Source organism: Salvelinus fontinalis, chromosome 4, assembly GCF_029448725.1.
Source record: "Salvelinus fontinalis isolate EN_2023a chromosome 4, ASM2944872v1, whole genome shotgun sequence".
Classification (NCBI taxonomy): domain Eukaryota; kingdom Metazoa; phylum Chordata; class Actinopteri; order Salmoniformes; family Salmonidae; genus Salvelinus; species Salvelinus fontinalis.
Window position 1 is genome coordinate 86,827,393 of NC_074668.1, and position 22,978 is coordinate 86,850,370.

General features: G+C 44.4%; 1 protein-coding gene and 1 long non-coding RNA gene across 2 annotated transcripts in view; one reads left to right on the top strand and one right to left on the bottom strand.

The window, feature by feature from the left end:
* Positions 1–22,889, bottom strand: part of LOC129852946 (serine incorporator 4-like) — a gene marked incomplete at its 5' end in the record, with an annotated part of 27,782 nt that extends 4,893 nt beyond the window's left edge. Inside the window, 7 exons of the mRNA XM_055918546.1 lie at positions 41–167; positions 9,643–9,738; positions 10,330–10,541; positions 14,726–14,819; positions 18,377–18,456; positions 20,626–20,804; positions 22,713–22,889. Coding sequence (XP_055774521.1) covers positions 41–167; positions 9,643–9,738; positions 10,330–10,541; positions 14,726–14,819; positions 18,377–18,456; positions 20,626–20,804; positions 22,713–22,889 — 965 coding nt within the window. The remainder of the gene's footprint in view (positions 1–40; positions 168–9,642; positions 9,739–10,329; positions 10,542–14,725; positions 14,820–18,376; positions 18,457–20,625; positions 20,805–22,712) is intronic.
* On the top strand, positions 2,957–6,628 carry LOC129854580 (uncharacterized). Its single transcript, XR_008759332.1, has 3 exons — positions 2,957–3,518; positions 3,682–3,778; positions 4,685–6,628. It is a non-coding gene; the product is annotated as an uncharacterized LOC129854580 (long non-coding RNA).
* Positions 22,890–22,978: the final 89 nt, after the last annotated feature.

Here is a 22,978-nt window from a genome sequence, read left to right on the forward strand (position 1 = left end):
TGACATTCATTACACACTCCTCCAGTGACATGCCACTCACCATGCGAAGAGCACACAGCAGTACATGATGGCAGCTCCTATAATGGCCACCGCGTTGGTCTCCTTCTGGATGCCATCCTGACCCACACTGGGGTAACATACTGTCATATTCACCCCCTGGTACACCACTGGGAAAACAGAGAGGGGGAGCAGAGCAAAGAAAGTTTAATCTTCTGTTTCCAGCTTTTCTTTGGTAACAGTGAACTGTGTGGTTTTACTGAGGGAATAAAGAAAAGTTTGTTTCTCCCTGTCTGTATGACCCTATAGTAGTGTGTGTTTCTCCCTGTCTGTATGACCCTATAGTAGTGTGTGTTTCTCCCTGTCTGTATGACCCTATAGTAGTGTGTGTTTCTCCCTGTCTGTATGACCCTATAGTAGTGTGTGGTTCTCCCTGTCTGTATGACCCTATAGTAGTGTGTGGTTCTCCTTGTCTGTATGACCATATAGTAGTGTGTGGTTCTCCCTGTCTGTATGACCCTATAGTAGTGTGTGGTTCTCCCTGTCTGTATGACCCTATAGTAGTGTGTGGTTCTCCCTGTCTGTATGACCCTATAGTAGTGTGTGGTTCTCCCTGTCTGTATGACCCTATAGTAGTGTGTGGTTCTCCCTGTCTGTATGACCCTATAGTAGTGTGTGGTTCTCCCTGTCTGTATGTGTTACGTTCCCCAGTTTCTGTGTTCTGTTTTGTATTTGAGTGTGTGTTTCAGGAGATGGCTTCCTGAAGTACTCCCCAACCAGCTGATTGGTCAACCCCAGGCTAATTGGTGATTGGAGCTGACCCCGCCCCCTCGTCAAGAAGCAGCTGACTCTAATCACCATTGCCACCTGAAGATAAAAGCCAGTGTTCTGCCCAGAAGATTGAGAGAGGAGAGATTTGGAGTAGAGATTTGGAGTAGAGATTTGGAGATTGAGAGAGAAGAGATTTGGAGTAGAGATTTGGAGATTGAGAGAGAAAAATTAGATTGTGATATAGTGTTGGTTGTGTATCAGAAAGTGTGGTATGTACTGTTGTTGTTGGTAGCAGTTTTGCTATGTCCTGTGTTTGTGAAATCGTTAATAATTACTCTGTTTTGTTTGTTCCCAGGGGGGGAAGGAGAAGGCACTTTGGGAGTGCTTAGGCAAGAGGCCCGAGGGCATACATATACCCGTAGTATATTTACTGTCTAGGCACACTAGGTAAGACCTGGGCGGACCACCCCCTGTATTTTGGTTAGGGCACCAGGCGGTGTAAAGTTAGTTAAGTTAAGTGGGTAGGCAGGTTAGATAGGAGAGGGGGAACTTTGATATTTACTTTCTTTGCTTTGGTTCCGTCCAGCCCCTTTTCCCCATATTACCGTGTAAGAAAATAAATTCTAGTAAACGGTAAATTCTGCTTTTGTGTCATCCTTACTCGCACCTACAGTCCATGCCTCTTGCACTTCAGAGAGTTGAGTTGTAGCAGGGAGTTGCGTTCCCTCTTCTCAGAGGCGTGCGTAACAGTATGACCCTATAGTAGTGTGTGGTTCTCCCTGTCTGTTTGACCCTATAGTAGTGTGTGGTTCTCTATCAGTGGAGGCTCCTCAGAGGAGGAAGGGGAGGACCATCCTCAGTGAAATTTCATTAAAATAAAAATTGTGAAACACTAAAAAAGATAGCTTTTGTCCTCTGTGTATATTGACTTAAACACACAACCTAGGAGACACGTAGGCCTCACCCCCTTCCATAGACCTGCATGGTAATTTTGACCACTTCCAGAGGACAACCTCCAATCAATCAACATTGATAAGTATGAACTGACGTGTTGTCATCCAATCATAGGATTAGGATCAGATGAAACGAGTGTTGTATTGGGGTTGTGCCGCAAAGCATTAGGGTGGGAATCTATGTGTTGAGGAGCTTGATGACATTATTGGATAGAGATTGAAAAGTCATAGTTGAGAAATGTAACGATATTTTTCAATTCAAATTAGTTTCTTCAAATTACAGGAGACGGAGAAGGTAGATTATAAATAGTTTTCTTGGTTTTAGAACATAATTTGTGTCCAGTTAGTGCAATTTATTTAAATTTGCCTTGCTAACTTCAGTAGCAAATAGTAGTAGCTAGCTACTAGCTCGAGTGTGCAGTTTTCGCCCCAAACGCCACCGCAAATTTTGTTCATTTTTTGATGAAGAATCCCTTTTAATTCACTGTGGTACACGGAAAATGTGTTAATTAAAACCGAGGGTCGACCTCTGCCTGAGATCAGTTTTACGAAGAAGGGTGAAAAGGTGAAGGTGTTCAATACCGATATGTATCAAAAGTATAGCTGGATAACAGGTCATTTCATTAAGCCACCTGTATTTCTGGCCTTGCCTGCTTTTTGTAAAGTCTGAGCCTTGGCCGAAAGGTGGGTACAGTGACCTGAAGAACATTGATCGTTAAGCTAAACGGCTAAATAAAAAGCAGGGAGCATATACATTTCCACATCAGATTCAATCTTCTGGGGAAAAGCCGCATCGATCATGGCTGAACTCTGGATATTCAAACTGCGCAACAACGAGAAAGTAAGAAGAAGCAGGGATGTTCTCAAGCGACTTATCAACACCACTGCGTTTTTCACCATGCAATAATTGGATTTTAGAGGACGCGACGATAGGGAAAGTTCCGCTAACAAGTGCAACTACAAGGAACTTGCAGCGGTAATTGCACGTTACAATGCTTTACTTGCTCTACATATGGAACTTTCTACTTTTTTTTCTGGGATGTTCTTTTCGCGCGCGCTCAAGTAGGGTTTCCACTTTGCTCCGGTATTTATTTAGCAAGATAACACAATCACTCCAGACAGACACAAGCAAAAACTCATGACATAAATGTTGCAGCAGCCTAGTCTATACCTAAACATTAGAGATCTGACATGCTGTATGGGATGAAAACGAGAAAATGTTGCAGTCTAACTGTAGGCTACTAATAATAGGTCCTGCATACAGCCTGTTCATCTGGTCAAGGTAAATAATTGGTAATGCTATGTATTTATAGTCCATTTGTGTGTCAGGAGAAAATTTGAATGTGATCAAATTTGGTTTATATTGAAAATTGGGCTGGCAAAGCAGCCTATACGTTTTCAATCCAAAATGATTAACTGGAATTAATCACCAAAATAGTGATGACAGGTGTGAGTCATTATTTTTAATAAGGCATACAGTTGCATAGGCCTGCATAACGCAAACCTGGGTAAAGCAAGCTCAGCCCTGTGAGTTCTGTCTATCAGTTGTCTGTGTCTGGGTAGAGGAAATCCCCCTCCTAATCTAGTCTAAATATAATTCCTATGAACAAGTATAAGGTTGCTGCAGTTTGACCTGATTAGGAAAAACTGGTGTCCTCATATCCCCTATAAAACCTTTTTACAACTGAATAATCACTGTCATACCTTTTATAGGGTCCAGAGTTTTCCTGGTTTGGTTAACAGATAAGGAAAAACTCTGAGTCCCAGGGGGTAAATGGAATGTTTCCTCCAAGCACTGTGAGTACCCCTATCAATTTTCTCTCATTACTGTATGTAGAGTCAATCACACATACACACACACACAATCACATTATTACACATCAATGATTTGTGTGGACTAACTCATTCTTAGCTCTGTTGTCTAACTGGGCGTTGTGTTAATTGTTTTTCGTCTTTCTAGTCAAATCCTGTCCTGCACTGAAGTCAAGCCTCTGAACACCTCAACTCATGCCTCATACCCTCATTCAATCACTGCTGTGATCCCTTTCCAACATGGTGTAAGTAGCCCTCTCATTCCCATTCCCCATAATATTGCACTATAAATGTCTTTATTAAATGCTTTATGTTAACGTAATTACTCTTTGACGATTTTTGAAACCCACTTTGACGTCTCTGTGCGTTCCTTGCCTATACCGTGGGTCTCCCATCCTCTTTCATTTTTCAAGTCACCAGCCTCTGCTGTTCTCTATAATCGCCTGGGGATGGAGTCACCTCAGAGTATGAGTGCTGATCTAGGATCAGGTCCACCCTGTCTATATTATCTTTTTCATTATGATCTAAAATACAAAACTGATTGTAGATCAGCACTCCTTCTCTAAGATGATACATTAATACGGGCTCTGATTCAGAATGTCAGATTACGGAGGCCCAGTGTTGTATAGTTGTTTTGATGTTTCTGAGGATCCCCATTAGCTGAGGCAGCAGCTAATCTTCCTGGGGTCCAAACAGGATTAAAACAATTACATCACAGCAAAACCTAATAGCCTACATCTTTAACACAATACATCATACAATATATTATTACTCTAATATTACAGATTTACAACATAACATGTACAATACTACAATACAATAATAGCCAAGGCAGGACAAGAAAACATCCCTGGAGGTAAGTAAGTGCAATGATAACAATATACGTGACGGGACATAGTTTTCTTTGCCTCATGTGTATCCCTGGGACAATTGGAGCAGTACAGGTAGAGGGGCCGATGAGTCTCTGTCTGTGCGTAAGACTAAACAGACTGTCAAACATGGATTATTTTTTGTGAGATGCAAACTAACACCATCACTGCTATTATTGTGTTATGATAAGCATATATGTGTGTGTGTCTCTCTCTCTGTGTGTGTGTCTCTCTCTCTGTGTGTGTCTCTGTTTCTCGCTCTCTGTGTCTCCCTCCCCCCAGATGGCCATAACAGGGCCGGCTGTGGATTCCAGAGTGGATTCCTGTGTGTTGTGACCAAGAGAACAGATGCCTTGGGTTCAGTGAAAACAATTACAGGGTTGCTTACTGTACACACACACACCAGGCTGAGCCCACTGCAGGGGAGAGGGGACCTGTCCTGCTCCTAGTGTTGTGTGTTTTCAGTCCCACTCCAGACTAATTCCTTCACATAGAAACACAGGGATGTGTGTCTGTGTGCTTGATGAGGTCACCCAGCAGACAGAGCCGGAGGGAAACTGAACAGGCAAACATGACTGAACAGGACAGGAGGGAGGACCACTCTTTTGCATCCCAAATGACACCCTATTCCCTTTATAGTGCACTACTTTTGAACAGGGCCCACACATACACATGCATGTGTGTACACACACACACACACACACACACACACACACACACACACACACACACACACACACACACACACACTCTCCAGTGAAAATGACTATTTAAACCACTATCCTTACTGGGGATGTACAGTGTGAGTGTATGTGTTGAACAGATGTTTTTATACACGGTGCTGATTTCCTCAACAAGTTGCAGCATTGCCCTGTACTGCCCCGGGACAGCACGCACCCCTGCCTCCACGCAAAACAACTAGCAGGTACAAAGAATGTACAAATCAGAATGGGTGGAACAGACATTCCTTTTCAAAACAATGTTATGTACATGTCAACTCAAAGCAATATCACGTTGCAATGTCACACTGTTATATGATAGAAGCATGGCTTGTGAGAAGGAGAGAGAAGGAGAAAGATACATAGTTAAATAGAGAGAAAAGAAAGGAATTGAAAGTTTAAAAAGAGAAAGATGAGAGGGAGAGGAAATAGCTGGATGTCTGAAGGGACTCATAAATCCAGAGAGAGAGAGGAATGAGAAAGATGACTATGTTGGACTCCCTGGGGGTTGTGTTTGGAGTCTCAATCGGGGGCTGGAGGAGGTTGTGAAAGACCCGGGGGAATTAGCGGAGGCAGGTGGAAGAATAGGAGTCAGAGACAATATTTGCTAAATGTACCGTACGGCATGATAAAGCAATCTGAATTGGAATGAAAGTCTGAGGGGCCAGGCTGTTTGGAGTTGTCGTAGCTGGCTGGGGGAGGATGCAAGCGAGAAGGGGCAGTTTGGAATGGCAGTGAGCTGGTGAAGTACAGTTACAGTACTGTGCTGCTCCCATCACTCATCTGACGTAACGCACTGACATCCACATCCATTCGTTCACATGGAGTTATTGAACTAAGCGCGTGTAAGTGAGAGGGGCGCTTGACTGATGACAGTAACGGTGGGAGCCACAGGTCGGTTCCATCTGAATCTCATACCTTATGAATCACAGCTTGAGACCAGATTGGATACAGATTCAGAAACACTGGTTTGGTGTATTGGATGCATCATAAGAAAATGTACAAGGCTTCAGAGGGGTAACAGTGCCCCTCTGGCACTGGGGAACCTCTGGCCTGGTGAAGCTGACAGGAGCTCAAAAACTTAAAAAAAAATAGACCCCCTACTTTATCATCCAAGTAATTCTTCTTTCTCTTATCTGAGCAGACCAGAAACCTTTCAATATACAGTATACATTCAAACAATACTTTAGAACCATTTAAATATAATAAATTGGAAGGTTGTGCAGGACCATGGTAGATGAAGGAACCAATCTTTTCAGACTGTTAGAGTATTTATCTGGTCAGTAAGGCAGGGTATTATGTCTGCTGTTTGTAACAGTGTTATATGTGAAAATGTATTGTGGATGAAAAGAAATCTCTCACCCTGTCTCCTGGTATTTTGTGTTGAAACTCCTTTACTTTATCACCACAGTAATGGCAAGTATTTGACATGGTGAACTTTACCCAGCTACAGTATGCACAATTATCAAAACCATTAAAACACAATAAAAATGATATTTGATTGGTAGGTTGATTAATTATTTCATCGCATTTGACGTTTTTAAATGTTACCTGATTATGTCAGAGTGACTGTTCAGCAAAACCTTTACAATGCTTTCAGAATAATGTTGGACTATTTCATACTGTAGCCACTAGTTTCCATTGAAAAAATGACTGACTGAGACAGACGGACAGAGACTACTTGTTCACCAAGACAAGGTGTGTAAGAGTGTGTAATGATACTGTCAGGCAGCATTACTGTGTTATTATGTTGTCATTAGATCCATCAGGAATGTCAAATAGCCTCTTCACCTCCCTACAGCATACTGTCTCCACTAAGAACAACATGTAGCAGCAGATAGTGTGTGTGACGTACAGAGCCTTTGTCTTGGAGTGAATGTGTGCTTGGCAATTGCTGTGATTCAATGTGATTGAGTTGTTTGTGGTGCAGTGGAGGTGACTGAAGTGAACAGGATGTCAGAAGTGACTCAGGTGAGTGTGTGGTGAGGTGTCGGACGGGATATGATGTGCGCCTGTGTGTGTGTGCCTGCTCACACACGTGCATCCATGCAAGTACAGTTGAAGCCGGAAGATTCCATACACTTAGGTTGGAGTCATTAAAAGTCGTTTTTCAACCACTCCACAAATTTCTTGGTAACAAACTAGTTTTGGCAAGTCGGTTAGGACATCTACTTTGTGCATGACATAAGTCATTTTTCCAACAATTGTTTACAGACAGATTATTTCACTTATAATTCACTGTATCACAATTCCAGTGGGTCAGAAGTTTACATACATGAAGTTGACTGTGCCTTTAAACAGCTTAGAGAATTACAGAAAATTATGTCATGGCTTTAGAAGCTTCCGATAGGCTAATTGACATAATTTGAGTCAATTGGAGGTGTACCTGTGGATGTAGTTCAAGGACTACCTTCAAACTCAGTACCTCTTTGCTTGACATCATGGGAAAATCAAAATAAATCAGCAAAAACCTCCCACATTTTTTTTTTTGACCTCCACAAGTCTGGTTCATCCCTGGGAGCAATTTCCAAATGCCTGAAGGTACCACGGTCATCTGTACAAACAATAGTACGCAGGTGTAAACACCATGGGACCACCAGCCATCATACCGCTCTGGAAGGAGACGTGTTCTGTCTCCTAGAGATGAACGTACTTTGGTGCGAAAAGTGCAAATATATCCCACAACAACAGCAAAGGACCTTGTGAAGATTGTGACGGCCCTGAATTTTCTGAACCGTCTCAGCGCTTCTCCTTCCAATAGGACGCTTCCCCTTTAATTCCCAATTAAATAGCCAGCATCAGCTGCGCAAAGGTGAAGTTTTGATTGACTCATGAATGAGGATGTGTGCAACCCTCAGTTAATGAAGCTTCGCTATTCCGTTTGTTTTGTTGCCTTAAAGCGAGTTTACCCAGGATTGGATCCACTCTGTGCGTCTGTGGACTACACCTCTCCGTTGGTTTTCGTGGCCTTTTCTCCGCTGGAGATCTGTTGGCGGATTGTCTGACTACAACTTTTTGTACACGGTATTTCATTTGTTTGGGGTGATGTATACTGTGATTTATCTAGTTAAGACGTATTATTCTTTGATTAGTCTTTGATACGCTTTATAGTTGTGTTGCAAAATAAGTGTTATTTTGATTGTATGAATATACTGGGTTTACGCTACTGACAAACGTTGCGTGACTAAGGTCACTTGAGTCACTGAACTTATTTACCGCGCTGGACTCTTTTTATGCCCAAGGTACAGGACATTTCTAAATGAACATAAGTGCATTAATTGTTATATTGTTGTGTGTGTGTGATCATGTATGTTGTTAATACAACCACACAAAAGAATACACTTGTTTGAAGTTCTTTCCAATGTTTTAAGGGGTTTATGAAAAGTATATTTCCATCCTGACTTTTACATAAATCCTTTGTATTGGTGTGACTTGACGGACCAGATGGGACTCATTCCCTCCCAAACCAAAAGGAGAAACGAATGTTTTCTCTGGTAGGTACAACCTACCTGGCACCCCTATCAATAACCTCAAGTCAAAACCGTTACAAGATGCTGGAGGAAACTGCTCCAAAACCGCCATAAAAAAAGCCAGACCACGGTTTGCAACTGCACTTGGGGACAAAGATCGTACTTTTTGGAGAAATGTCCTCTGGTCTAATGAAACAAAAATAGAACTGTTTGGCCATAATGACCATCATCATGTTTGGAGGAAAAAGGGGAATGCTTGCAAGCTGAAGAACACCATCCCAACCTTGAAGGACGGGGGTGGCAGCATCATGTTGTGGGGGTGCTTTGCTGCAGGAGGGACTAGTGCACTTCACAAAATAGATGGCATCACGAGGAGGAAAATGATGTGTATATATTGAAGCAACATCTCAAGACATCAGTCAGGAAGTTAAAGCTTGGTCGCAAATGGGTCTTCCAAATGGACAATGACCCCAAGCATACTTCTAAAGTTGTGGCAAAATGGCTTAAGGACCTCAAAGTATTGGAGTGGCCATCAAAAATCCCTGACCTCAATCCTATACAAAATGTGTGGGCAGAACTGAAAAAGCGTGTGCAAGCAAGGAGGCCTACAAACCTAACTCAGTTACACCAGCTCTGTCAGGAGGAATGGGCCAAAATTCACCCAACTTATTGTGGGAAGCTTGTGGAAGGCTACCTGAAACGTTTGACCCAAGTTAAACAATTTAAAGGCAATGCTACCAAATACTTATTGAGTGTATGTAAACTTTTGACCCACTGGGAATGTGATGAAATAAATAAAAGCTGAAATAAATCATTCTCTCTACTATTATTCTGACATTTCACATTCTAAAAAATAAAGTGGTGATCCCAACTAACCTAAGAAAGGGACTTCTTACTAGGATTAAATGTCAGGAATTGTGAAATACTGAGTTTTGAAATGTATTTGGCTAAGGTGTATGTAAACTTCTGACTTCAACTGTATGTATGTGTGTGTGTTCCAAAGTGTTTCCAATGCCCCATTTCCCATAGGGAAAAGGCTAGTGTGCCATACTTTTCTCTGGGGGCCGGCTGGACAGGGCAGACAAGGTGAGGTACATGACGTAGCAGCTGATGATCGAAGCCTGCAGGAGCCCTGAACGAGGCTGTTCTGTAGACAGAGCGAGAGGAGAGCTTGAGAACTAAGAACACACACAATTATGAGCTCTCACAAACACACACACAAATGGACAAATACACACACATACACAAAGTGGGAGGCGAGGTCAGGAAATCGGCATGACACTCAATACATGGTAAAAACATCCTGGTAAAACCCTGGCATGTATAGACAGAGGTCTCCTAACACAGTTCTGTCTGAACAATGATCGAGAGCAGTAGGAGAGATGACGTTAGATAAGTGGCATCATCCACACATGGATGTTGGCTCAGCCTGAGATGGGGTAAGTGTTCCCTGCTAAGTACTGGATGACAGCCTGTTTCACATTGGTGGTGGTCTTCCAGGCTGCTGTCAGCTTTAAGAGCTTATTGGGTGACACCATTGGTTTGTGTCTGTACTAACCCTTTACTGGGCTAAACGACATCCTGATGAAATAATACTGTGTGTGTGCGTCCATTCGAGAGAAAGGGAGTGTGTGTGTATGCCATGTGCATTAATGTGTCCACATCTTTGTGTGTGTGTGCAAGCATATGTGTGTGAGAGAGAGAGAACCAGAATGTGTGTATGCGTGCGACTGCTCACTCTGCTGTACACAGGGCGTGACGGCAATGAAGGACATGATGCCACACAGGGTCAGGTTGGTCCAGAGCAGGACCTTGTTGGACTGGCAGGCTGTGGGGTGGGTGTAGTACTTATACATGAAGGTGAAGGCCATGGTGGCGATGCTGTAGAAGAACAGGGTGGCACACATCACCGCCAGGTACCAGCGCTTGTCCTCTGCCGCCCCTGTTAACCTGAGATGAGAATCCAGAAATACAACATCACCATCAACCTGAGGAGAATCCAGAAATACACACATCACCTTCTACCTGAGTGGAGAATCCAGAAATACACACATCACCATCAACCTGAGAGGAGAATCCAGAAATACACACATTGATATGTAACTCAGTGACCTAGGGTGGTCTAGCGGTCTAAGCCGCTGCCTCCGGAACACAAATACCGCCCCAGATGGCAACGCACTAGCCAAAGCAGTGTTCTAGCCAATTGCTCAATCAAAAACCATGGTCTTGGTTAAGCAAGGGTCATAGTTACACAGGGGGACTTGAGTGCACAATGCTTGCTCTGGTGCTGACAATCAGCCAACATACTATTAAACCTAATAACATATTCATTGTAGAGTCGTGCGGTTGACTGATGAAAGGTTTATGGTACTTAAATATATAAACACATACCCACCAGCAGCCATCACTACCATCATAAAGTGCAGTTTCATTAACATTAGGATTACCAATTAAATTGGATCATGACAGAGTGATGGATAATAAATTGATATTAAAATCGTTGTTTAAAATAACATTACATTGGTAAATTAAAACAACATGTGGATGCCCATTGCCTAACGGGAAATTCGACAGAGCCTCTCTCCTCTATTCCCTTTCCTCTCTCTTCTCTCTCTTCCCCATCCTCTCCTCTATTCCCTATCCTCTCTTCTCTCTCTTCTCCTCTCTTCCCCATCCTCTCTCCTCTATTCCCTTTCCTCTCTTCCCTATCATCTCTTCTCCTCTCTCTTCCCCATCCTCTCTCCTCTATTCCCTCTCCTCCCTTTCCTCTCTTCCCTCTCTTCTCTCCTTTCATCTCTTCCCTCTCTTCTCCTTTCTCTTCATTCTCTTTTCCTGAAACTCAATCTCTTTCCACTCATAAACCCAGCTTGACCTGCACACCCTGAGAGAGACAAACTCAACAGAGAGGACAGCTGGTTTAGGTCATTGACAGGGCAGCTGGTTTAGGTCATTGACAGGGCATCTGGTTTAGGTCATTGACAGGGCATCTGGTTTAGGTCATTGACAGGGCAGCTGGTTTAGGTCAGTAACAGGGCAGCTGGTTTAGGTCAGTAACAGGGCAAGTGGTTTAGGTCATTGACAGGGCAGCTGGTTTTGGTCAGTGACAGGGCAGCTGGTTTAGGTCAGTAACAGGGCAGCTGGTTTAGGTCAGTAACAGGGCAGTTGGTTTAGGTCATTGACAGGGCAGCTGGTTTAGGTCAGTAACAGGGCAGCTGGTTTAGGTCAGTGGCAGGGCAGCTGGTTTAGGTCAGTGGCAGGGCAGCTGGTTTAGGTCAGTAACAGGGCAGCTGGTTTAGGTCAGTAACAGGGCAGCTGGTTTAGGTCAGTAACAGGGCAGCTGGTTTAGGTCATTGACAGGGCAGCTGGTTTAGGTCATTGACAGGGCAGCTGGTTTAGGTCATTGACAGGGCAGCTGGTTTTGGTCAGTAACAGGGCAGCTGGTTTTGGTCAGTGACAGAGCAGCTGGTTTTGGTCAGTGACAGAGCAGCTGGTTTTGGTCAGTGACAGGGCAGCTGGTTTTGGTCAGTAACAGGGCAGCTGGTTTTGGTCAGTAACAGGGCAGCTGGTTTAGGTCATTGACAGGGCAGCTGGTTTTGGTCAGTAACAGGGCAGCTGGTTTTGGTCAGTGACAGAGCAGCTGGTTTAGGTCAGTAACAGGGCAGCTGGTTTAGGTCAGTAACAGGGCAGCTGGTTTAGGTCAGTAACAGGGCAGCTGGTTTAGGTCAGTAACAGGGCAGCTGGTTTTGGTCAGTGACAGAGCAGCTGGTTTTGGTCAGTGACAGGGCAGCTGGTTTTGGTCAGTGACAGGGCAGCTGGTTTTGGTCAGTGACAGGGCAGCTGGTTTAGGTCAGTAACAGGGCAAGTGGTTTAGGTCATTGACAGAGCAGGTGGTTTAGGTCAGTAACAGGGCAAGTGGTTTAGGTCATTGACAGGGCAGCTGGTTTTGGTCAGTGACAGGGCAGCTGGTTTTGGTCAGTGACAGGGCAGCTGGTTTTGGTCAGTGACAGGGCAGCTGGTTTTGGTCAGTAACAGGGCAGCTGGTTTAGGTCATTGACAGGGCAGCTGGTTTAGGTCATTGACAGGGCAGCTGGTTTTGGTCAGTAACAGGGCAGCTGGTTTAGGTCAGTAACAGGGCAGCTGGTTTAGGTCAGTAACAGGGCAGCTGGTTTAGGTCATTGACAGGGCAGCTGGTTTAGGTCAGTGACAGAGCAGCTGGTTTTGGTCAGTGACAGGGCAGCTGGTTTTGGTCAGTGACAGGGCAGCTGGTTTTGGTCAGTGACAGGGCAGCTGGTTTTGGTCAGTGACAGGGCAGCTGGTTTTGGTCAGTGACAGGGCAGCTGGTTTAGGTCAGTAACAGGGCAAGTGGTTTAGGTCATTGACAGAGCAGGTGGTTTAGGTCAGTAACAGGGCAAGATGCACGTGCGCATCTCACACACACACACATTCTTCATATACAGCAGCGAGAACAGCAGCTGGAGTTGATGTTTTACTGTAAAAATAAGAAACATCTGGAAACAAGATGCCTGTCAGAGGATGAGAGGGAATGAGGGAGTGAGAAAAAGAATAACGAAAGGAGCAAGAGAGAAGGAAAGAGATTGAGAGATGGGAATAAGTGAGTGAGAATCAAAGGGACAGAGAGAGAGAGAGGAGAGAGAGAAACAGAATGGAGGAGAGGGAAAGAGAAGGAAAGACGGAGAGAGAGCGAGAGAACAAATAAGAGATGTTGGACGGAGAGATGGGATGGAGGGGGAGATAAAATCTACAGAGAGAGAGAGGGTAAGCAGTAGTAGTGTTTTTTGAGGCCCTCCCCTTGAGGACAGTTTTTATTAAAACAAGTCTGTCGGATTTATACAGCGATGTTGGAGAGGTGAAGCAGAGGAGACAGATAGCAGGCCAGTGAGGGACTGAGCAGGGCAGTCAGAGTGATATGCTACATACTCTATGCTACATGTGTAGCACAGGAGAATGGTGAGGGGAGGATGGCTTATAACAATGGCTGGAATAGAGTGAATGGAGTGGTGTCAAACACATGTAAACCATGTGTTTCATATATTGAATTCATTCCATTCCAGCCATGACTATAAGCCTGTCCTTCCCAATGAAGGTGCCAGTAGCCACCTGTGATGTATAGGAAGTAAAGAATATGTAATTGTGCTGCACTCTTGTGCCCAGACCATGCCTTCTGAACTGCTGCTTAAAGGTGTACTGCATTGAGTTGAACTGAGTTGCAATCATGAGTTACAGACGACCCCGAATGGGAGAAATGGAAACCCTAGCCCACTGCAACAGCTGCAGAGGAGCAGCTCCTAGCTGAAACAGATCAGTTCAAGGTAACGTCCAGTCAAACTGCAGCTCCTAGCTGAAACAGATCAGTACAAGGTAACGTCCAGTCAAACTGCAGCTCCCAGCTGAAACAGATCAGTACAAGGTAACGTCCAGTCAAACTGCAGCTCCTAGCTGAAACAGATCAGTACAAGGTAACGTCCAGTCAAACTGCAGCTCCTAGCTGAAACAGATCAGTACAAGGTAACGTCCAGTCAAACTGCAGCTCCTAGCTGAAACAGATCAGTTCAAGGTAACGTCCAGTCAAACTGCAGCTCCCAGCTGAAACAGATCAGTACAAGGTAACGTCCAGTCAAACTGCAGCTTCTAGCTGAAACAGATCAGTACAAGGTAACGTCCAGTCAAACTGCAGCTCCTAGCGGAAACAGATCAGTTCAAGGTAACGTCCAGTCAAACTGCAGCTCCCAGCTGAAACAGATCAGTACAAGGTAACGTCCAGTCAAACTGCAGCTCCTAGCTGAAACAGATCAGTACAAGGTAACATCCAGTCAAACTGCAGCTCTTAGCTGAAACAGATCAGTTCAAGGTAACGTCCAGTCAAACTGCAGCTCCTAGCTGAAACAGATCAGTACAAGATAACGTCTAGTCAAACTGCACTTGCGCTTATATGGTTGGATGATGTGGCCTGTCCTCCTCCAACACAAGGACCCCAGCATCCACTCTCACATCCTCTGCTTCAACGGACAACTGGCCAAACTCCATATCACCTCTCATCCCCAACACACCACACTAAACCCCCCCCACCCACACACACACACACACACCTCTCCCTGCTCTCCCTCCCCTCTCACCAGTTCTTGTTCCAGGTGTGGGCAAATGCTGTGATGAGACTGAGTTGGATGAGGATGAAGGCAAATCCTCCCACCACGCCTACGTAGTGCCAGGCTGGGAGAGAGAGATAAATGGAAAGAGACAGACAGACAGACAGACAGAGAGAGAGAAACAAAAAGACAGACAGAAAGAAAGAAACAGGTTTGCTGTCTAACTCACTTGATGCAGGCCCATTCTGAATGTGTGTGTAGTCCAAATGTATGCATACTTTTAAAATTATATATACAGTCGTGGCCAAAAGTTTTGAGAATGACACAAATATTAATTTTCACAAAGTCTGCTGCCTCAGTTTGTATGATGGCAATTTGCATATACTCCAGAATGTTATGAAGAGTGATCAGATGAATTGCAATTAATTGCAAAGTCCCTCTTTGCCATGCAAATGAACTGAATCCCCAAAAAAACATTTCCACTGCATTTCAGCCCTGCCACAAAAGGACCAGCTGACATCATGTCAGTGATTCTCTCGTTAAAACAGGTGTGAGAGTTGACGAGGACAAGGCTGGAGATCACTCTGTTATGCTGATTGAGTTCGAATAACAGACTGGAAGCTTCAAAAGGAGAGTGGTGCTTGGAATCATTGTTCTTCCTCTGTCAACCATGGTTACCTGCAAGGAAACACGTGCCGTCATCATTGCTTTGCACAAAAAGGGCTTCACAGGCAAGGATATTGATGCCAGTAAGATTGCACCTAAATCGACCATTTATCGGATCAAGAACTTCAAGGAGAGCGGTTCAATTGTTATGAAGAAGGCGCGCTCAAGAAAGTCCAGCAAGCGCCAGGACCATCTCCTAAAGATTATTCAGCTGCGGGATCGGGGCACCACCAGTACAGAGCTTGCTCAGGAATGGCAGCAGGCAGGTGTGAGTGCATCTGCACGCACAGTGAGGCGAAGACTTTAGGAGGATGGCCTGGTGTCAAGAAGTGCAGCAAAGAAGCCACTTCTCTCCAGGAAAAACATCAGGGACAGACTGATGTTCTGCAAAAGGTACAGGGATTGGACTGCTGAGGACTGGGGTAAAGTCATTTTCTCTGATGAATCCCCTTTCCGATTGTTTGGGGCATCCGGAAAAAATCTTGTCCGGAGAAGACAAGGTGAGCGCTACCATCAGTCCTGTGTCATGCCAAAAGTAAAGCATCCTGAGACCATTCATGTGTGGGGTTGCTTTTTAGCCAAGGGAGTGGGCTCACTCACAATTTTGCCTAAGAGCACAGCCATGAATAAAGAATGGTACCAACACATCCTTCGAGAGCAACTTTTCCCAACCATCCAGGAACAGTTTGGTGACGAACAATGCTTTTTCTAGCATGATGGAATATCTTGCCATAAGGCAAAAGTGATAACTAATTGGCTCGGGGAACGAAACATCAATATTTTGGGTCCATGGCCAGGAAACCTTAATCCCATTGAGAACTTGTGGTCAATCCTCAAGAGGCGGGTGGACAAACAAAAACCCACAAATTCTGACAAACTCCAAGCATTGATTATGCAAGAATGGGCTGCCATCAGTCAGGATGTGGCCCAGAAGTTAATTGACAGCATGCCAGGGCGGATTGCAGAGGTCTTGAAAAAGAAGGGTCAACGCTGCAAATATTGACTCTTTGCATCAACTTCATGTAATTGTCAATAAAAGCCTTTGACACGTATGAAATGCTTGTAATTATACTTAAGTATTCCATAGTAACATCGAACAAAAATAGCTAAAGACACTGAGGCAGCAGACTTTGTGAAAATTCATATTTGTGTCATTCTCAAAACTTTTGGCCACGACTGTACAGTACCAGTCAAAAGTTTGGACACACCAACTCAAGGGTTTTTCTTTATTTTTTATATTTTCTACAATCCAGAATATAGTGAAGACATCAAAATTATGAAATAACACATATGGAATCATGTAGTAACACTAAATTAAAGAATTAAAATATATTCTCTATTTGAGATTCTTCAAAGTAGCCCCCCTTCGCCTTGATGGCAGCTTTGCACACTCTTGGTATTCTCTCAACCAGCTTCATGAGGTAGTCACCTGGACTGCATTTCAATTAACAGATGTGCCTTGTTAAAAGTTAATTAGTGGAATTTATTACCTTGTTAATGCATTTGAGCCAATCAGTTGTGTTGTGGCAAGGTAGGGTTGGTATACAGAAGATAACCCTATTTGGTAAAAGACCAAGTCCATATTATGGCAAGAACAGCTCAACTAAGCAAAGAGAAACGACAGTCCATCCTTTAAGACAACTTTAAGACAAGAAGGTCAATCAATCCGGAAAAGTTTATTCAAGTGCAGTCGCAAAAACCATCAAGCGCTATGATGAAACTGGCTCTCATGAGGACCGCCACAGGAAAGGAAGACCCAGAGTTACCTCTGCTGCAGAGGATAAGTACATTTGAGGTACCAGCCTCAGAAATTGCAGCCCAAATAAATGCTTCACAGAGTTCAAGTAACAGACACATCTCAACATCAACTGTTCAGAGGGGACTGAGTGAATCAGGCCTCCATGGTCGAATTGCTGCAAAGACACTACTAAAGGACACCAATAATAATAAGAGACTTGCTTGGGCCAAGAAACACGAGCGAATGGACATTAGACCGGTGGAAATATGTCCTTTGGTCTGATGAGTCCAAATTTGAGATTTTTGGTTCCAACCGCTGTGTCTTTGTGAGACACAGAGTAGGTGAACGGATGATCTCTGCATGTGTGGTTCCCACCGTGAAGCATGGAGGTGTGATGGTGTGGGGGTGTTTTGCTGGTGACACTGTCAGTGATTTATTAAGAATTCAAGGCACACTTAACCAGCATGGCTACCACAGCATTCTGGAGCGATTCGTAATCCCACCTGGTTTGCACTTAGTGGAACTATCATTTGTTTTTCAACAGGACAATCACCCAACCGCAACCCAATTAAGATGGTTTGGGATGAGAAGAACCACAGAGTGAAGGAAAAGCAGCCAACAAGTGCTCAGCATATGTGGGAACTCCTTAAATACTGTTGTAAAACCATTCCTCATGAAGCTGGTTGAGAGAATGCCAAGAGTGTGCAAAGCTGTCATCAGGGCAAAGGGTGGCTACTTTGAAGAATCTAAAATCTAAAATATATTTTGATTAACACTTTTTTTGGTTACTACATGATTCCATGTGTGTTATTTCATTGTTTTGTTGTCTTCACTACTATTCTACAATGTAGAAAATATTAAAAAATAAAGATAAACTTTTGACTGGTACTGTATATGAGAGTATTTTCTTATGTGTATGTTGTAAAACACATTTCCTCATCAAGAATAACATACTGCAGTCATCTATTAAATAATGAACTTTTGGCACAGAAGATTCAGAGGCAGAGGAAAAGCCATTAAACATGTAGGATCTGAGACCAGTTACTGTGTCACGATGAGATTTACTGCTGCTAGAACAACACTATCCAACCACAGAGAAATTTATGGTGGCTTGACTGCAGGGTGAATCTCGTGAGATGATGAGCAGGTCTACAGTGTCCCCTATCGGTATTAAAATAGAACTGCACCTATTGCTTTCAGCTAGGGCAATCCTATGTGTTGAAAGTTTAGCAATGTATTCTAAGAGGGAATCTTGATTGTGTGTCCAGGCTGCTCACCATGCAGGAAGGACTCAGTAGGGATGAAGAAAGCAGCAGTACACATCCCAAGCAGGGTGATGAACTTCAGAAACCAGAACCTGCATTAGGACCAGAGAGGACCAGTTATACGGTTGTATGCCTAACATTAGCATAATAACATGTTTTTATATGTTTGTTTGAAACCACCTAGGGACAACTACCCGTCTACAATATATACTGCCCTAATATACAGAGGACGTGCAGATGAGGAGCATCTTAGTTAAGAAGCTGCATGACACAAGGGAAGTGAATGGAGGAATAGCTGAGTAGGCAGGTCTAAGGAAAGTGAAGCTGTAATCACCTTGTATAGCCTTGATCGATTATAGTATTTCAAACCTGTACAGGTCAAAATCTGGCACATAATTTAAGTCAAAAGTCTGAGGTACAAAATGTGCTTGAATGTTGAGGGTGGGTGGAATAGGTGGTGGGGCACCTTTGAAAAAACGAATTATGTCATGACAATTATTGTTGCATATGGGATATAACGTTTAAAAATGCTTAAAGTAAGAAAAAAATAGTGACTCACACTGATGTCAAGTTAGGATTCTGCCCCTAGTGCGCACTGAGAAGTGCCCAGGAGTTCCAGGGCCCTGTGGCCGACTGTCTGGCTTCTCATTAATAACAGCCTTATGGGAGATATTCCACAGAGGGCCAGCTAGAGAACATGCATCTCTCAAAGCCTAACCCTCCCATCCCCAACCCCCCCTAGAGCGTGTCACTTTTCTAATCAACCCCCCTAGAGCACGTCACTGCTCTAATCAACCCCCCTAGAGTGCGTCACTGCTCTATTCAACCCCCCTTAGAGAGCGTCACTGCTCTAATCAACCCCCCTAGAGTGCGTCACTGCTCTAATCAACCCCCCTAGAGCACGTCACTGCTCTAATCAACCCCCCTAGAGCACGTCACTGCTCTAATCAACCCCCCTAGAGCGCGTCACTGCTCTAATCAACCCCCCTAGAGCGCGTCACTGCTCTAATCAACCCCCCTAGAGTGCGTCACTGCTCTAATCAACCCCCCTAGAGCGCGTCACTGCTCTACTCAACACCCCTAGAGCACGTCACTGCTCTAATCAACCCCCCTAGAGCACGTCACTGCTCTAATCAACCCCCCTAGAGCGCGTTAATGCTCTACTCAACCCCCCTAGAGCGTGTCACTTTTCTAATCAACCCCCCTAGAGCACATCACTGCTCTAATCAACCCCCCTAGAGTGCGTCACTGCTCTATTCAACCCCCCTTAGAGAGCGTCACTGCTCTAATCAACCCCCCTAGAGTGCGTCACTGCTCTAATCAACCCCCCTAGAGCACGTCACTGCTGTAATCAACCCCCCCTAGAGCGCGTCACTGCTCTAATCAACCCCCCTAGAGCGCGTCACTGCTCTACTCAACACCCCTAGAGCACGTCACTGCTCTAATCAACCCCCCTAGAGCACGTCACTGCTCTAATCAACCCCCCTAGAGCGCGTTAATGCTCTACTCAACCCCCCTAGAGCACGTCACTGCTCTATTCAACCCCCCCTAGAGCGCGTCACTGCTCTATTCAACCCCCCCTAGAGCGCGTCCCTGCTCTAATCAACCCCCCTAGAGCGTTTCACTGCTCTAATCAACCCCTCTAGAGCGCGTCACTGCTCTAATCAACCCCCCCTAGAGCGCGTCACTGCTCTAATCAACCCCTTTAGAGCCGTCACTGCTCTAATCAACCCCCCTAGAGCGCGTTAATGCTCTACTCAACCCCCCTAGAGCGCGTCACTGCTCTATTCAACCCCCCCTAGAGCGCGTCCCTGCTCTAATCAACCCCCCTAGAGCGTTTCACTGCTCTAATCAACCCCTCTAGAGCGCGTCACTGCTCTATTCAACCCCCCTAGAGCGTGTCACTGCTCTAATCAACCCCTCTAGAGCGCGTCACTGCTCTAATCAAATCCCCCTAGAGCTTGTCACTGCTCTAATCAACCCCCCTAGAGCCGTCACTGCTCTAATCAACAGCACAGCAGTGGACAGTATTGCCAGCTGGTTAAAAAGGACACTGGTGCATTGGTCAGGCAGGTGAGGAAAAGGCCCACGTAGCCTCAAATAGACGTTTTAAAAATGACGTTAGTACTGTACATGATGTATTAGCATAAAACACCTTAAAGGGGTAGTACATGTAGAACGCAAACTTTCATTCACATATACGCCATGGTAGTCCTCCTGCGTTTCCCCAATATAAATGAACCTTCAGGGCTACTGCTGACCCATTGTGGATGAGCGCTCTGAAGTCCTGGCTGGACTTGACATCGATGAGGAACAGCGCCATCATCAGGTAGAAGCAGGCGGTGCCAAAGCAGACCCTGTAGACCGCTGAGTAGCCAACCAGCATTTCACAGTGCCCTCCGCCATGGGCCTGGTCACACACCATGTTGAAGAAAGGCACCTGAAACACACACACACACACACTCTGTTATGGAGTGTGTGTGTGTGTGTGTGTGTGTGTGTGTGTGTGTGTGTGTGTGTGTGTGTCTCTTTTTAAGTGTGTGTGTGTGTGTGTACATGCATGTACAGTATATGTGTATGTAACCTAGAGGTTAGCTAGTGGAAGCCTCCAGGCCTTTCTCTGTCTGTCTTGGGAGGAAAATAGTGTACTGAGATTATCCTCTAGCCTACTGCATGTATCCTTAGCATAGCGATTAACCAGACAGTTATTGAATGTGATGCGACACAACAAACAGAAGCAGTATTCTCATTGGCACACATTATGAGTGGATTTACACTACAAAGAGTGACAGGGAGAGAGTAGGCATGCATCCCAAATGGCACTCTATTCCCTACATAGTGCACTACCATGGGCCCTGGTCAAAAGCACTAGTAATCTATGGCAATCTATCGTAATTTTGGTAATTTATACTTGAATAACTTTTACAAAATGTATTCATATATAGTTTTTTTTTATACATCTGTGTCCATATTGTTCATAAGTTTCTAGTGGATAGAACATACGGCTCAATAGAAAATAGCCTAAATTAATGGAAAAAGCATCTAACCAACAATGGCATTATTTGCAATTAACTCTGCAACTCTTCCAACTGTTTTTCACAACTGCCACCAGTTTGATGCCAAAACACTGACAACAAATAAATACATACTGACATAGTAAAATAAATAGTGTGTAAAAACAAATATAAAGGATATTTCATGCTGAAATCCTCATGTTAAACACTAATGGTATTCACTAAGTTGATGGTTTGTATTTAGGATAATGTTTTACAGCTTTGTTGTTCTATTTTTTTGGGGAAAATCATCTCATTTAATTCATTCATAACTGTTACACGATAAGGCCACAGAGGGACAGAAATAATTACAGACACATGTAGTACCCAAAAGGCCCACTAGATGTCTTACATCAAATCCTTTCAAAGAAACCAAAATTCTGGTAGTTTACTAATAAACTTTGAAAGTTTCCAGTGATATACCTTCCCTTTGCAACCCTACTTCTTACTGACTCTTTTTGTGTGTGGGTGGGACCAACACTAGTGAAACATACTTAGCCTACTACATACTACACTTGCCTGATATCCAAACGGGAATTCATGTTCTGTTTCTCTCCGAAATGTTTTGCTACTACACATTCAAAAAATCAGTCTGGCCCTTGGGTGGCACAAATAAGAAGTGGAATGGCACGCGTGAGACGGGACGCGTGAGAGGTGGGCTGGCACAGAGGGACTTGCTATAGTGAAGCGTGGCGATATGTTTTCCCAAATGCAATAGATAGCGTAAGGACCCTTCCCTTTCTATGTCATCCTATTGGTTGTGTAGTGATTAGCAAGTTTGCCTATGGGCTGGAAAGACCAGGGTTTGAGACCTACAAGGTGCTGCTGTTCTAATGCACTAATTCAGAGCTCTCCAATCCTGTTCCTGGAGAGATACCCTCCTGTAGGTTTTTCCTCCAACCCCAGTTGTAACTAACCTGATTCAGTTTATCAACCAGCTAATTAAATAGAATCAGGTGCACTAGATTAGGATTGGTAGAAAAAACCTACAGGACGGTAGCTCTCCAGGAACAGGGTTGGAGAGCCCTGCACTAATTTACACAACAAGACATTTAATTTAGTTACTCTCAAGGTGCACGTTTGCCGGCCTTCGCTACAGTAGTAATGTACTAATCTTGGTTAACCCAGAACTCAAATCTTGCATATTTAGTAGTGTGACCACAATATATTACTCATCTACTAATGTAATTGAATCAGGACAGGAACACTTTATAGCACCTCAGAGCAAACAAAGTGCTCAGACATTGATGGAACTTTGTTGATCCCCAAAGAAGGACATGACATCAGACACTCACATTGTCCCGGACAGCCTCGGAGACAGTGCGTGAGAGCATGAGACAGGAGACGGCGCAGGCCATGATGTGGAAGAGTGTGTACATGATCCTCGTGCTGGACGATGACTTCACCGGGGGGCAGAAGGAGCAGCACAGTGAGCATGGGGCAGGGCCACAGCAGCAACATATCTGGGGAGAGGAGAGAGATTTGTTCACATATGTAGAGGAGAGGAGAGGAGAGGAGAGGAGAGGAGAGGAGAGGAGAGGAGAGGAGAGAGGAAGAAACC